This window comes from Bombus fervidus, unplaced genomic scaffold (genome assembly GCF_041682495.2).
Source record: "Bombus fervidus isolate BK054 unplaced genomic scaffold, iyBomFerv1 scaffold0141, whole genome shotgun sequence".
Taxonomy (NCBI): domain Eukaryota; kingdom Metazoa; phylum Arthropoda; class Insecta; order Hymenoptera; family Apidae; genus Bombus; species Bombus fervidus.
In genome coordinates this window covers 8,660-27,023 of record NW_027212703.1, presented here as the reverse complement: position 1 = coordinate 27,023, position 18,364 = coordinate 8,660, and the positions used below count along the sequence as shown (strand labels likewise).

General features: G+C 13.0%; 1 protein-coding gene across 1 annotated transcript; it reads right to left on the bottom strand.

The window, feature by feature from the left end:
• Positions 1-4,845: 4,845 nt before the first annotated feature.
• LOC139997692 (cytochrome b-like) lies at positions 4,846-6,124 on the bottom strand. Its single transcript, XM_072021697.1, is given in 1 exon segment — positions 4,846-6,124. A coding segment is annotated over 1 exon segment (1,122 nt). The 5' UTR covers positions 6,004-6,124; the 3' UTR covers positions 4,846-4,881.
• Between the last annotated feature and the right edge of the window lie 12,240 nt (positions 6,125-18,364).

Below are 18,364 nucleotides of genomic sequence, written 5' to 3'. Positions count from 1 at the left end.
TCAACTTAATTTAAAAATATATATATTAAATATTAAATTTTTATAATTATTTAAATATATATATAAGATTTTAATATAAATATATTCTAAATTAATAATTATATATTAATATATACTTATTATCAAGATAATCCAAAAAACCCGATTTTTTTGCTAAAAATCGGGTTTTTTTTCCAAAAAAACGTATTTTTTTCCAAAAAATCGTATTTTTTTTCCAAAAAATTGGATTTTTTTAAAAAATAAAATTTTTTAAAAATTCTTTAAAATCCAATTTTTTGAAAAAACTATAATTTTATTTAATTTTTAATATAATTTCTATTAAAATAAAAAAATTTTATATTCAATTTTTTATTTAATAGGTAATTTCCATTTTTTTAAAATAAAAAAAAAAAAAATGGAAATTACCTTGATTCAATTTTGACATAAATATATGATTAATAAATAAATTTATTTGACAAAATAATTGGAGCATATTTATTAGTTGATTTAATCTTTATTACGTTATATGGCTAATAAATTGTTGAAGGTTAGGACAATGTTCGAGAGTACTGAATTTTTAAATTAAATATGTATAAGAATATTAATGGTAAATTATTAAAATAAAAGATAAATATATATGAATTTTTTTATTTTTAATTATTTTGGAGCATATTTATTAGTTGATTTAATCTTTATTACGTTATATGGCTAATAAATTGTTGAAGGTTAGGACAATGTTTGAGAGTATTGAATTTTTAAATTAAATATGTATAAGAATATTAATGGTAAATTATTAAAATAAAAGATAAATATATATGAATTTTTTTATTTTTAATTATTTTGGAGCATATTTATTAGTTGATTTAATCTTTATTACGTTATATGGCTAATAAATTGTTGAAGGTTAGGACAATGTTCGAGAGTACTGAATTTTTAAATTAAATATGTATAAGAATATTAATGGTAAATTATTAAAATAAAAGATAAATATATATGAATTTTTTATTTTTAATTATTTTGAAGCATATTTATTAGTTGATTTAATCTTTATTACGTTATATGGCTAATAAATTGTTGAAGGTTAGGACAATGTTTGAGAGTACTGAATTTTTAAATTAAATATGTATAAGAATATTAATGGTAAATTATTAAAATAAAAGATAAATATATGAATTTTTTTATTTTTAATTATTTTGGAGCATATTTATTAGTTGATTTAATCTTTATTACGTTATATGGCTAATAAATTGTTGAAGGTTAGGACAATGTTTGAGAGTACTGAATTTTTAAATTAAATATGTATAAGAATATTAATGGTAAATTATTAAAATAAAAGATAATAAATTAATTATTTAAATTTAAGAAAGTTTATTGTAATAAATTTTAAATTTTTAAATGAATAATAATTACAAAAGAGAGAGAGGGTTGTAAAAGTATTCATTTAAGTTCGTTTAAAATTTAATGGTTTAAATTATTTTTAAATTTTTATTTATAGAAGAGAGGGCTATAAATAAAAATTTATAATATATATATATGAATATTAAATATAATTTAATTATAATTTTATATTATATTTGATGTAATTATGCATATTAAATTTTGATTTTAAAAGAATTAGTTAATTTAATAATATAAATAAATTTTATGATGATTTATTAATTAATTATATTTTAATATTTATATAAAATAATTTGATATTAAATATATATATATAATTTAATAATTAAATTTAATATATTTAATGAAAGTTAAATTTAGATAAAAATTTAAATAAAGATTAATTTAGTGCCAGCAATAGCGGTTAAACTTAATTTATAAATTAATTTTATTAATTAATATGTATTTATTATAAATTTATAATTTAATTAAATTTATAAATTTTAGGTGAAATTTAATTTAAAAATATATTAAATTTTTTTTATTTATTAAAATAATAAAATAAATTAATAAACTAGGATTAGATACCCTATTATATAAGATAATAGAATTAATTTACTAATAAATGTAAAATCATTAAAATTAAATTATATGGCGGCTTTTCATTCTTATTAGAGAAACTTGTAGTTTAATTTGATAGTCCACGATAAGATTTACTTAAATTATTTATATTTATATATTGTTGTATATTTTTATATAAAATTATTTAAAATAAATATTTAATTTAGAATAATTAATCAAATCAAAATGTAGTATATTTAAGGATTTATGAGTTATAATAAATTATATTTTTGAATAATTAATTTTAATATTAGTTTGAAAGAGGATTTAAAAGTAAATTTAATAAATTAATTAAATTGAAATTAGTTTTGAAAAGTGTACAAATTGCCCGTCAATTTCATTAAAATGGAATAAGTCGTAACATAGTAAAAGTATTGGAAAATGTTTTTAGTTAAAATTTTAGTTTAATATAAAATATTTCATTTACAATGAAAAGTTTAATTAATTTATAAAATTAAAATTTTATTTAATAAAATAAATTTTAAATTTTAGATTTTATTTTAATTAATTATATTATTTAAAGTTTTATAAATATTTTTTATTTTAGTAAAAATTTTGAATCAATTATTTTATTAATAGATTAAGTAATGTAAATGAATTTTATTAAAATTAAATAAGTAAAATATAATTTGTACCTTTTGTATCAGGGTTAATTAATATAATTTAATAATTTTAATATTCTCGAAAAAAAAAGAGTTAAATATATAAATATATTATTATAATAAAAATAATTTAAATATATATTTAGAAATTATATGTTATTCGAATTTTTTTATATCTAGTTTTTTTTGAAATAAATTTAATTTATATATAATTATTATAAGAAATTTATTTTAAAAATTTTTTTATATTTTTATATAAAAAATTTAAGGGATAATCTTTAAATTTAAATATATAATAATTTTAATTTTATTATTATTTTAATTATATTAGTTTAAAAATAACTTTTATTAATAAATATTTAATAATTTAATTTTTTATTTTAAAAATTTATTTATAAATTTAATATTAGTATTTAATATATTTTTATTAGAAAAAAATAATTTTTAATTTATTTAAATTAATTATAATGATTAAATTAGTAATATTTTTGTAATAATTAATAAATATTTAATATATATATATAAGGAATTAGGCAAATTTAATATATCCACCTGTTTATCAAAAACATCGCTTATTGAAAATAATTTTAAGTCGATCTGCCCAATGATTTTAATTAAATGGCTGCAGTATAATTAACTGTACAAAGGTAGCATAATCAATTGTTTTTTAATTGAAAACTAGAATGAAAGAATTAATGAGATATATACTGTCTCATATATATTTAATGAATTTAAATTTTTAGTAAAAATGCTTAAATAATTTTATGGGACGATAAGACCCTATAGAATTTTATATTAATATTTAATTAATTATTTAATAAAAATATTAATATTTAATTGGGAGGATTGATAAATTTAAAAAACTTTATATTAAAAATAAACTTTGATTTTAGAATCTATTTTTGATCTTTTATTATAAATCAAAAGAATAAATTACCTTAGGGATAACAGCGTTATATCTTTTTAAAGATCATATTAATAAAGATGTTTGCGACCTCGATGTTGAATTAAGATAAATTTTAAATGGAGAAGTTTAAAAATTAAGTCTGTTCGACTTTTAAAATCTTACATGATTTGAGTTCAAATCGACGTAAGTCAGATTGGTTTCTATCTATAAAATTTAATAAATTATTTGTACGAAAGGACTATAATTTATAATTAAATTATTATAAATTAACTAATAAATATTTAATTAATTATATTAGCATATTAGTGCATTAAATTTAGAATTTAATTAAATTATAGAAAAATTATAATATATAATAATTATAATAATTATAAATTATTTAATTTTTATTTTAATAATTTTAATTAGAGTAGCTTTTTTAACTTTATTTGAACGTAAAATATTAAGATATATACAATTACGAAAAGGACCTAATAAAGTAGGATTTAAAGGACTTTTACAACCTTTTAGAGATGCATTAAAATTATTAATAAAAGAATTTTTTTTTCTTAATTTTATAAATTCATATCTTATTAGTCCAATAATTATATTTTTTTTATCAATAATATTATGATTAAGATATCCTTGAATTAATAAATTTTATTATATAGATAATAGAATTATTTATTTAATATTAATTTTAAGATTAATAGTTTATCCAATTATATTAATTGGTTGAGTTTCTTTATGTAATTATTCAATTTTAGGTTCATTACGGGCAATTTCTCAAATGATTTCTTTTGAAATTTTATTATTTTTAATATTTTTTATATTAATAATAATAATTGAAAGATATTCTTTAAATAGATTTATCAATTTTCAATTAAATATAAAATTTATAATTTTAATATATCCTTTATATATTATTTTTTTTATTAGAATACTAATTGATTTAAATCGAGTTCCATTTGATTTAATTGAAGGAGAATCTGAATTAGTTTCAGGATTTAATATTGAATATTTTAGAAGATTATTTGTTTTAATTTTTTTATCTGAATATATAAATATTATATTTATAAGTATATTAATAACTATTATATTTTATGGGTTAATAAATTGATCAATTAATTTTATTTTTATATATTTAATTCATATAATTATTTTAATTATAATTCGTGGGGTTTTGCCTCGAATCCGATATGACAAGTTAATAAATATATGTTGAATTGAATTATTAGTTTTAATTTTATTTTATTCATTTTATATTTATTTGATTAAAGAATTATTTTTAATAATTTAATATTTTTAAAGTTAATAGAAAATTTTATTTCTATATTTATGTTTTCAAAACATATACTATTCAAGTTCATTAACTAATAAAATTTAAATATAATTATTATTTTTTAATAATAAATCTCAAATATTATTAATATAAAATGAAAGAATTAAATAAAAAAAATATATAAAAGTAAAAATTTGATTTAAATTTATATATGGATATTCAATTATTTGTCTTCCTAATCAAGTTAATATAATAAAAATATTAATAAATCATCAATATATAATTTTATTTATAAAATAAAATTTATTATTTTTTAAATTATTTAAATTAATTAATGGAATTAAATATAGAATAAAAATTGAAAAAAATAATATAATTACTCCTCCTAATTTATTAGGAATAACTCGTAAAATTGAATATGCAAATAAAAAATATCATTCTGGTTTAATATGAACTGGGGTAATTATTGGATTTGCTATTTTAAAATTATCTGGATCTCCTAATATATATGGAAATTGAAGATTAATAATTATAAATAATATAAATACTAAAATAATTGTAATTATATCTTTAATTGTAAAATATGGATGAAAATTAATTTTATAAATATTTATTTTAGAATGAATAGGATTTGAAGATCCTGTAATATGTAAAATTATTAAATGAATAAAAACTATTAAAAGAATAATAAATGGTAAAATAAAATGAAATGAATAAAATCGATTTAATGTATCATTATTAATTGAAAATCCTCCTCAGATTCATTCAACTATAAATTGCCCAATATAAGGAATTGCTGAAATTAAATTTGTAATTACTATTGCTCCTCAAAATGATATTTGACCTCATGGAAGAACATATCCTAAAAATGCAGTTGCTATTGATAAAAATAAAATTGATACACCAATTATTCAAACTTGTAATAATTTAAATGAATAATAAAATATATTTCGTGCAATATGTAAATATATAATTAAAAAATAAAATGAAGCACCATTTATATGAATTAAACGAATTAATCAACCTGAATTTATATCTTTTATAATGTTAGAAATTCTGTAAAATGCAATATTGATATTTGGACAATAATGTATAGAAAGAAATAATCCTGAAATAATTTGAATTATTAGAAATATTCCTAAAATCGATCCAAAATTTCAAAAATAATTAATATTAATTGGTGTTGGTAAATTAATAAATGATATTGGTAAATTTATTAAATTTATTTTATAAATTATTGGAATTATTTTTTTCATTTTTTTGTTCGTAAATTTTTATTTTCAATAAAACAAATTTTTGTTATAATAAATAATATAATAATTAAAAAAATAATAAATATTAATAAAATAAAATAATTAGGATTTAAATATAGTTTTTTAATAATATTAATTTTGTTATTTTTTACAAAATTAAAATTATAATTTTTTATAATAAATTTATTTAATTGTTTTATTTGAATTATAATAAATATAATTAAAAATAAATTTAAAAAAATTAAATTTAAAAAATTATTTTTTTTTGTTAAATTATTAATTAAACAAATAAAATAAGAAAATAAAATTAAAATTCCTCTAATAAAAATAATAATTAAAATAAATAAATTTAATGAAATATTTTGTTTTAAAATTAAAATATTAATTATTATTAAAATTACATAAAAAATTAAATATATTAGTTGTTTTAAAGGTGAAATAAAAATATTTATAAATATATAATTTAAAATTAATATTAAATTTATGTAAAAATTTGTAAATAAAATAATATTAAAAATAATTAAAATTTTCATTTTAAAAATTAACCAAAAAATAGTTTAAATAAAATTATAATTTTGGGAATTATAGATATTTATGAAAATTAAATTTTTTTGAAATTTTTAAATTTTTGTTATATTAATTAATTTTAAAATTTTAATTTACAAAATTAATGTTTTTAGTTAAACTATATAACATATTAATTATTAATTAATTTCAATTTTTTTGATTGTTAATTTAATTATTTTTATATTATTTATTATAATAAATTATTTTGTTTATTTTTTAAATTTTTTAATTGGAATGGAATATTTAATTATAATGATTTTATTTAATATAATTTCAATTAATTATAATAATTGAATTTTTTTAATTTATTTAATTTATTCAGTTTGTGAAGGAGTTTTAGGATTATCATTAATAGTTAGAATAAATTATGAATATGGTCATCAAAAAATTAATTTTATTAATTTATATTAAAAATGATTGAAATTTTTATTTTTTTTTATATAATTTTTTTTATAAAATTTTTAGATTTTATAATTTTAAGAAATATAATATTTTTAATAAGTTTTATTTATTTAATAAATTTAAGATGAATTAAATGAATTTATATTTTTAGAAATTTAGGAATTAATTATTATTCAAATTATTTAATTTTAATAATATTTTGAATTTTTAGATTAATTTTTTTAAATTTAAAAGAATATACAAAAAAATGTTTAATAATAAATTTTATTTTAATATTACTAATATTAATAAATTTTTTATCAATAGATTTATTAATTTTTTATTTTATATATGAAGCTAGATTATTATTAATCTTTTATATAATTATAGAATGAGGTTATATAGAAGATCGTATTTTAGCTTCTTTTTATATAATATTTTACACATTAATTTTTTCTTTACCTATATTATATTTTATTTTTAAAATTTTAGATTTAGAAGGCAGTATATGTTTTTTTTATTTAGAAATAGTTGATTTAAAATTAGATTTATTTAGTTTTATTTATATATTAATATCTTTTTTAGTTAAAATCCCTATATACTTATTTCATGGATGATTAATTAAAGCTCATGTAGAAGCCTCATTTTTTAGATCTATAATTTTAGCTTCAATTATATTAAAATTAGGAAGATATGGATTATTACGATTAATTTTTATATTTAAATTTTTAATAAATAATTTATTAACTTTTTTTATATTTATTAATATTTTAGGAATATTGTTTTTAAGATTTATTTGTTTAATTCAATTTGATATAAAATTAATTATTGCTTTATCTTCTGTAATTCATATAGGAATTATATCAATAGGATTATTATTAGAAATTAAATTAGGAATTTTAGGAAGATTAATAATAATAATTTCTCATGGACTTGTTTCTTCAGGATTATTTTATTTAGTTAATATAATTTATATACAAACTAATAGACGTTTAATTTTTATTAATAAAGGTATAATCAATTTAATACCTTCAATATCAATAATATGATTTTTAATATGTATTTTTAATTCTGGAGCTCCAATTTCTTTAAATATAGTTAGAGAAATTTTTTTACTAATAAGATTAATATATTGATGTAAATATTTATTTATATTTTTAATTATATATTGTTTATTTAGATTTATTTATTCAATTTATTTATTTAGATTTATCCAATATGGAAAAATTTATGATTTAATTATAAATATTAATAATTGTTTATTATTAAATTATTTAACTTTAATTTTACATTTATTACCTTTAAATTTTTTTGTTTTTAATTTATTTTTTTATTTAAATAGTTTAATAAAAAATATTGAATTGTGATTTCAATGATATAATTAATTTATTTTAAATTATTATAAAAATATTAATTTCAAGAATTATATTATTTATTATAAGATTATTATTTATTTATATAAGAATATATATATTATTAATAAATAAAATATATATTTTTGAATGACTAATTTTTAGGTTTAATTCAATAAAATTAAATTTTATTTTAATAATAAATTTTAAATTATTATTATTTTCATTTCTAGTTATATTAATTAGATCATTAATTTTAATATATAGAATAAGATATATAGATTTTAGAGATAATTTTTTTATTAATCGGTTTTATTATTTAATATTATTATTTTTAATATCAATAATTTTTTTAATTATAAGACCTAATATATTAACATTATTATTAGGATGAGATGGTTTAGGTTTAATTTCTTATTGTTTAATTATTTATTATCAAAAAATTTTATCATTTAATTCAGGAATAATAACTGTAATTTTAAATCGATTAGGGGATACTAGACTATTAATAATTATTTCTTTTATAATAATATTTGGTAGATGAAATTTATTTTTTTATAATATAAATAAATTTATATTATTTATATTTTTAATAATAATTTTTACAAAAAGAGCTCAATTAATATTTATAATTTGATTACCTGCAGCAATAATAGCTCCTACACCTGTTTCTTCTTTAGTTCATTCATCAACTTTAGTTACGGCCGGAATTTATTTATTAATTAATTATGAAATAATAATTGAAATTAAATATAAAAAATTAATTTTATTAGTTTCAAGTTTAACTATATTAATTTCTGGTATTATAGCTAATTTTGAAATAGATTTTAAAAAAATTATTGCTTTATCAACTTTAAGACAATTAGGATTTATAATAAGAATTTATTCTTTAGGAATAACAGATTTAACATTTTTACATTTATTTATTCATGCTTTTTTTAAATCTATAATGTTCATATGTGCTGGAAGATTTATTCATTATATAATTGGTATTCAAAATTTTCGTTTTTATTATGGAATATTTTATTTATATCCAATAAAAGGATTATTATTAATATTTTCATTATTAATATTATGTGGTTTTCCATTTTTAGTTGGATTTTATTCTAAAGATTTAATTATTGAATATTATTTCTTAAATAAAATAAGAATTTTTAGAATAATTAATTTAATATTAGGAACAATTTTTACGGTATCATATTCTTTACGAATTATTTTAACTTTAATTAAAAAAAATTATATAATTAATTTAATTAATTTAAAAGAAGATTTTATTATAATTTTAAGAATAATTATTATTTTATTAATAATATTAGTATTAAGTAAATTAATTTATAATTTTTTTTATATTTATAAAAATATCAATTTAATAATTATTTATAAATATTTTGTTTTTAAAATAATATTCATAGGATTAATATTTACATTAATTTTAAATAATTTAAATTTTTCTAAAAAAATAATTATATTTATTAAAAGATTTTTTATAATAAAATTTTTTTATAAATATATTATTAATAATTTAATAATTAAATTAATATATTATGAATTTTATTTTGAAAAAGAATTTTTTGAAAAAATTTCAGGAAAAATAATAAATTATATAAATTATATTATTGATGTTAATTTAAATTTAAAAATTACATTTTTATTATTAATTTACATTTATTATATAAGTTTAATTTTAACATTATTTGTATATTTAAATAGCTTATAAAATTAGAGCATAATATTGAAAATATTAAGGAAATTATTTTTAATTTTTAAATATATTATATTTATAATTAAAAAATATTAATAATTTTATATTGAAAATATAATGTTTTATTTAAACTATATAAATAATATTTATATTACAAAATATTATTGTATTAATTGGAATTTTTAAATTCAATAATTTTATTAACAATAAAATGCCTCTTTTTGGCTTCAATTAAATTATTTTAAATTTTAAAAGAAATAATGATATATTTAATACCAAATATAAAGTTAGAAGCTTTATTTTAATTATTTCATTAAAATATAAGAAGTAAAATATTTACTTTTAATTTCGACTTAAAAATTTGATTTAAAATAAATCCTTATATAATATTTTATAAATAATTTAAAATATTCAATTTAATAAATTACAAGATCATTCTATAAATAATGAAAAAATTAATATAAAAAAAAAAAAAATTATTAAAATAAATAAATATAAAGAATTTAAAGTTTTAATAAATGAAATTAATGGAATAAGTAAAATAATTTCAATATCAAAAATTAAAAATGTTAATGAAATTAAATAAAATGGTAATGAAAATGGAATATTTATTTTTGTAATTGGATCAAATCCACATTCATATGGAAGATTTTTTTCAAAATTTAATTTTTTAAATATTGATAAAAATTTATTTAAAATAATAATTAATAATAAAATAATTATAATTAATAAAAAAAAATAATGATTATTTATTAAATATATTAATATTTTAATTAAATTTTTTAATTGGAAATTAAATGTAATTTTTATACTATATATTTTATATTAATTTATTAAAATATAATAAAATATATAAATAAATAATCAAATTACATCAACAAAATGTCAATATCAAATAGAAAATTCATAATTAATATGATGAATTGATGAAAAATGATTATTTATTATTCGAATTAATGAATATAAAAGTATTAATGTACCAATCAATACATGTATACCATGAAATCCAGTTGATAAAAAAAAGATTGATCCATAAATTCTATCATTAATACAAAAATATGAATTATAATATTCAAAAACTTGTATAATATTAAAATAAAATCCTAAAATAATAGTTATTAATAATATATAAACTCTTGATTTAAATTTATTATTTAATGTATTATAATGTCTTAATGTTACAGTAAATCCTGATATAATTAAAATAATTGAATTTAATAAAGGAATTTCAAATGGATTAAAAAATTTGATTATTTTTGGTGGTCATATTGAATTAATTTCAATTGATGGAGAAATTGAATTATGAAAAAATGTTCAAAAAAAAGAAATAAAAAAAAATAATTCTGAAATAATAAATATAATTATTCTAAATTTTAATATTTTTATTACATATATTGAATGTATACCTTGAAATGTTCTTTCTCGAACGATATCTCGAAATCATATAAATACAGATATGATTAAAATAATTAAATTATAATTTATTATAATTAAATTATTTATATAAATTCAAATAATAATTCTTAATAAAAAATTTATAAGACTTATTGATGAAATAATAGGTCAAGGACTAAGAGTTACTATATGAAATGGAAAATTTTTTTTCATTAATTAATTGATTCATAAAAATATAAAATTAATAAAATTGAAAAAACATAAGCTTGAATAAAAGCTATTGAAATTTCTAAAATTAATAATATATTTTCAATTATTATTGTAAATGAAGATAATAATATAAAATTTATTAAAAAATTTCTTAATAAAACTAAAATTAAATGACCCGCAATTAAATTTGCTGAAAGTCGAATTGATAAAGTTCAAGGTCGAATAATTAATCTAATTAATTCAATAATTACTATAAAATTTATTAAAAATTTTGGTGAATTTAATGGAACTAAATGTCTTAGAGTTTTTATCGGAAAATTAATTACAGAATAAATAATAAATCTTATTCATAAAGAAAGTGATATAGATAAATTAAATATTAAATGTCTTGTTAAAGTAAAAATATAAGGAATTAATCTAATCAAATTTAATATTATAATATAAATTATAATTCCTAAAAATACAGAAATATTTATAATATATTTATTAGTTATAATTATTTTAAATTCATTAAATAAATAATCAATTAATAGTTTAAAAATTATTACTAAACGTGAAGGAATTAATCAATATAAATTTGGAAATAAAATAATAGGAGTTAATATAAAAATTCAATTTAATTGAATTTGATTTCTTCTAATTGATGGATCAAAAATTTCAAATAAATTTATCATAATCATATTCATTTTTTATAAATAAAATATTTTGATTTTTTTGTTCTTATATATAAAATAATTAATGAATTAATTAAAACAATTAATATTAATAAACAAAATAAATTTATTGAGAAAATTATTAATCAATTAATAGGTATTATTTGTGGAATACATTAGAAGTAAATTTAATTTTACTATAAATGATTTAAAAGATCAATTCTTTTATTAAGATATCTAATGAAAAATTAAAAAGTAACATAAATATGTTAATTTAAGATTGACAATCTAATGTTATTATATTAACTAACTTTTTAAATTTTATTTTTAATTCAATTTAAAAAATTATTATATGAAGTTCTTTCTATCATAATTGGTATAAATCTATGATTTATACCACAAATTTCTGAACATTGACCAAAATAAATTCCTGGACGAATTCTAAATAAATTTAATTGATTAATACGTCCAGGAACTGCATCAACTTTAATTCCTAATGATGGAATTGTTCAAGAATGAATTACATCTAATGAAGAAATAATTATTCGTACTGAAATTTTAAATGGAATAATTAATCGATTGTCAGTTTCTAATAATCGAAATTGATCTTTTTTTTCATAATTTAATATATAAGAATCAAATTCATAATTATTAAATTCTGGATATTCATAAGATCAATATCATTGATGACCAATAGCTTTAATTGAAAAATAAGGATTTATAATTTCATCAATATAATATAAAATTTTTAAAGAAGGAAAACAAATAATTATTAAAATAATTATAGGAATTAAAGTTCAAACAATTTCAATAGTATGATTTTTTAATAAAACTAAATTTAAATATTTATTACAAATAAAATCTAAAATAAAAAATATTGTTAAAGTAATAATTATAACTATTATTATTATAGTTAAATTATGAAATGAAATTAAATTATCTGAATAAAATGAATTTGAATCTTGAAATATAACTATATTTCATGTAGAAATTTTTAATAAAAGAAAAATTCTTTATAATTGAATTTTAAATTCAATGCACTAATCTGCCATATTAAATAATTAATAAATTTACCTATTAAAAATATTTTTAATTTTATTTTTTATTAATAAAGGAACTTCAACTAATGAATGGTCATATGGTGGATAATTATTTAATCATTCAAGAGATGATTGATTGAATTTAAATAAAATTAAACGTTTAGAAATTATTCTTTCAAAAATAATAAAAATTAAAAAAAATATTCTATTTATAGAAATTATTGCTCCAATTGAAGAAATTAAATTTCAACAATAATATGAATCTGGATAATCAGAGTATCGTCGAGGTATTGCTATTAATCCTAAAAAATGTTGCGGAAAAAAAGTTAGATTTACTCCAATAAATATTATAATAAATTGAATTTTTAATCATTTTTGATTTAATATTAAGCCAGTAATTATTGGATATCAATGAATTAATCTTGTAATAATTGCAAAAACTGCACCTATAGATAATACATAATGAAAATGTCCAACTACATAATATGTATCATGTAAAATAATATCAATAGAAGAATTTGATAATATTACTCCTGTTAATCCACCAATTGTAAATATTAAAATAAAACCAATTGATCAAATAACAGTAATGTTAAAATTTATTTTTGATCCATGATAAGTAGCTAATCATCTAAAAACTTTAATTCCTGTTGGTACTGCAATAATTATAGTTGCTGAAGTAAAATAAGCTCGAGTATCAACATCTAATCCTACAGTAAATATATGATGAGCTCAAACAATAAAACCTAAAAACCCAATTCCTAATATTGCATAAATTATTCTTAAATTTCCAAAAGTTTCTTTTTTTCCTCTTTCATTTATAATAACTTGAGAAATTAATCCAAATCCTGGAAGAATTAAAATATAAACTTCTGGATGACCAAAAAATCAAAATAAATGTTGATAAAGAATTGGATCTCCCCCTCCTATAGGGTCAAAAAAAGATGTATTAAAATTTCGATCAAAAAGTAATATAGTAATTGCACCTGCTAATACAGGTAAAGATAAAATTAATAAAATAACTGTAATGCAAACTGATCATGAAAATAAATTAATTTGATCATAATTTAAAGAATAATTTTTTATTATTATAATAGTAACAATAAAATTTAAAGAACCAATAATTGAAGAAATTCCTGTTATATGTAAAGAAAAAATTGCAATATCTACAGATGGAGATGAATGAAATAAATATGATGACAAAGGAGGATAAACAGTTCATCCTGTTCCAACATTAGGTGTAAATAAATTTCTTAATAATAATATTATTAATGAAGGAGGAAGTAATCAAAATCTAATATTATTTATTCGAGGGAATGCTATATCAGGAGAACCTAATATTAAAGGAATTAAATAATTTCCAAATCCTCCAATTAAAAATGGTATAACTATAAAAAAAATTATTAAAAATGCATGACTAGTAACTAAAGCATTATAAACTTGATCATTATTAATTCATATACCAGGATGTCTTAATTCTATTCGAATTAATAAACTTATTGACGAACCAATTATTCCTGATCATATAGCAAAAATAAAATATATTATTCCAATATTTTTATGATTTGTAGATATTAATCATTTAATTATTAAGATTTATAAAAATTTTTATATTGTTAATTTTGAAAATTAATAGTTTCAATAACTTAAAATCTTAAATTTAAAATTTTAATATAATAGTATTATGTCTGAAAAAGAAATAAATTGTAAATTTATTAATAAAGATTAAAATTCTTTTAATACTAAAATATTTTTTTAATTAAAATTTTTATTTAATTTTTAATATAGTTTAAATAAAAATTTTAAATTGCAAATTTAAAGATTAAAAATTTTATATTAAATTATATTAAATACAATAAATATAAATAAATATATAAAAATAATTATTAACAATAAATATTTTATATTAATAATTTCTTTATTTATAAATAAATTATTTTTATTATATTTAAATTTTAAAATCAATAATTTAAATAAAATAAAGTAATTTCATAATATTAAAATTCTTGAAAGTAATAATAAAAAAATAATTCTATTTCTAAAAAAAAAATTTATTAAATAAATAAATTCTCATTTAAATAAAAAAGTCACAAATAATGGAAATGATGAATACATAAATAATATAAGAATTAAAAAATTAAATGATTTTAAAGAAATTCTATTAAAATTTATATTATCAATATTATAATAATTTAATAAAAATATTATAATAAAAAAAATTAAAGTATAAATTATAAATAATATAATAAATATATTTTTATTAAATTGAACAATAAAAATAAAAAATAAAGAATTAAAAATAGATGAACATCTAAATATTTTTTTTACAGAAAAATTTAAATTTGTATATAAAGAAATAAAAAAATTATTAAAAATTAAAAAATAAATAAAAATTGGTGTTAAATAGATTATAGAAGAATAAAAATAAATTGGAATAAATTTTATAAATGTTGAAATAATAAAAATTTGATTTCATGAAGAAATTTTATAAATATAAATTATTCAAAAACAAAATGGAAATAATCCAATTTTTATAAATATAGAAATTATAAAAACTATATTTATTCTATTTATTTTAATTATATATAATTGATTAAAATTTATTAAAATTATTATAATTAATAATAACCTTGAAATTGATGAAATAATAAAATAAATAATTCTTACAATTTTATTTTTTGATTTAATATTAATTATCCTAATTAATAAAATCGTACAAAATTCTATTGATAATCATTGAATATAAATTCTTCTTGAATTTATTAATATATAAAAAAAATAAATTATTGATAATAATGAAAATATGAATAATTTATTTAAAATAAATACCTAATTTCCATTATAAATTAATATTTCATATAAATTTTTAAAAATTATATAGAATAATTTCTACAGTAATTAAATTAATTTATTATTATTACTTTTTATATTTACTAATTAATAATATAATAGTAATAGTATAATTATAAATATACATAAATATTTTATCAAAATATATCTTTTATCAGACATATTACTATTTAAAATTATAATTTTAAATTCATAATTTTTAATTTATTATAAATAAATTCATATAATATTTTAAATAAAATTATTTTTATTTATTAAAATAAATTAATAAAATAATAATAATAATTTAAATTAAAAATATTATATAAAAATTTTATAAATTTATCGATAGGGTATGAACCTATAAGCTTTCTTAGCTTATTATATATTATAATATATAAATAATTTAATTTATCTTATAAATATTATATAAAAATTTTATAAATTTATCAACAAAATATAAGCCTATAAATCTATTATATAATGAATGGATATTAGTTAAATTAAATAATAATTAAATTGCATTTAATAGTAATTATAATAATAATATATCTAATCTATAAAATTATTAATAATTTATTTAATTTTGAAATAAAAATTTTTTATAAAAAATAATTTTTAATAAAAATTAAATTTATTTTTATTTTAATAAATTACATTAATATTTTATTTTATTTAAAAATTATCAATTCATAAATTATTAAAATTAAAATTTAATTTTAAATATTTTTTTATAAAAAATTAATTTTGAGAGAAAAAATTAAATTTTTATAAAAAATAAATAAATAAATTTTTAAAAAAATATTTATTTTTAAATAAATAAATTAAAAATTAAAATAATCTATTATTTTAATAATTTATCATTAATATTCATATGTATACTATATCTAAATCTAAAAATTATTAATTATTAAAATTTAATTTTATAATAATAAAATATTAATTTTTTTAATAAAAATAATTTTGAGAGGAAAATTAATTTTTATTAAAAAAATTAATAATAAATTTTAAAAAATATTTATTTTTAAATAAAAATCAAAAATTCAAATATTTATCTTTTATTTTAATAATTTACCATAAATATTTGTATATATACTATATCTAAATCTAAAAATTATTAATTAATTATTAAAATTTAATTTTATAATAATAAAATATTAATTTTTTTAATAAAAATAATTTTGAGAGGAAAATTAATTTTTATTAAAAAAATTAATAATAAATTTTAAAAAATATTTATTTTTAAATAAAAATCAAAAATTCAAATATTTATCTTTTATTTTAATAATTTACCATAAATATTTGTATATATACTATATCTAAATCTAAAAATTATTAATTAATTATTAAAATTTAATTTTATAATAATAATAAATATAAACTTTTTATTAATAAAAATAATTTTGAGAGGAAAATTAATTTTTATTATATTAAAAAATTAATAAATTTTAAAAAATATTTTTTTAAATAAAAACTAAAAATTCAAATATTTATCTTTTATTTTAATAATTTACCATTAATATTTGTATTATTATATCTAAAATTATTAATTAATTATTAAAATTTAATTTTATAATATAAATATTAACTTTTTTTAATAAAAATAATTTTGAGAGGAAAATTAATTTTTATTATATTAAAAAATTAATAATTTTAAAAAAATATTTATCTTTTATTTTAATAATTTACCATAAATATTTGTATATATGCTATATCTAAATCTAAAAATTATTAATTAATTATTAAAATTTAATTTTATAATAATAATAAATATAAACTTTTTATTAATAAAAATAATTTTGAGAGGAAAATTAATTTTTATTATATTAAAAAATTAATAAATTTTAAAAAATATTTTTTTAAATAAAAACTAAAAATTCAAATATTTATCTTTTATTTTAATAATTTACCATTAATATTCTTATACATATTTAATTTAAAAATTCAGTACTCTCAAACATTGTCCTAACCTTTAACAATTTATTAGCCATATAACGTAATAAAGATTAAATCAACTAATAAATATACTCCAAAATAATTAAAAAATAAAAAATTCATATATTTATCTTTATTTTTAATAATTTATTATTAATATTTATATTAATATTATATCTAAAATTATTAATTAATTATTAAAATTTAATTTTATAACATAAATATTAACTTTTTAATAAAAATAATTTTGAGAGGAAAATTAATTTTTATTATATTAAAAAATTAATAATTTTAAAAAAA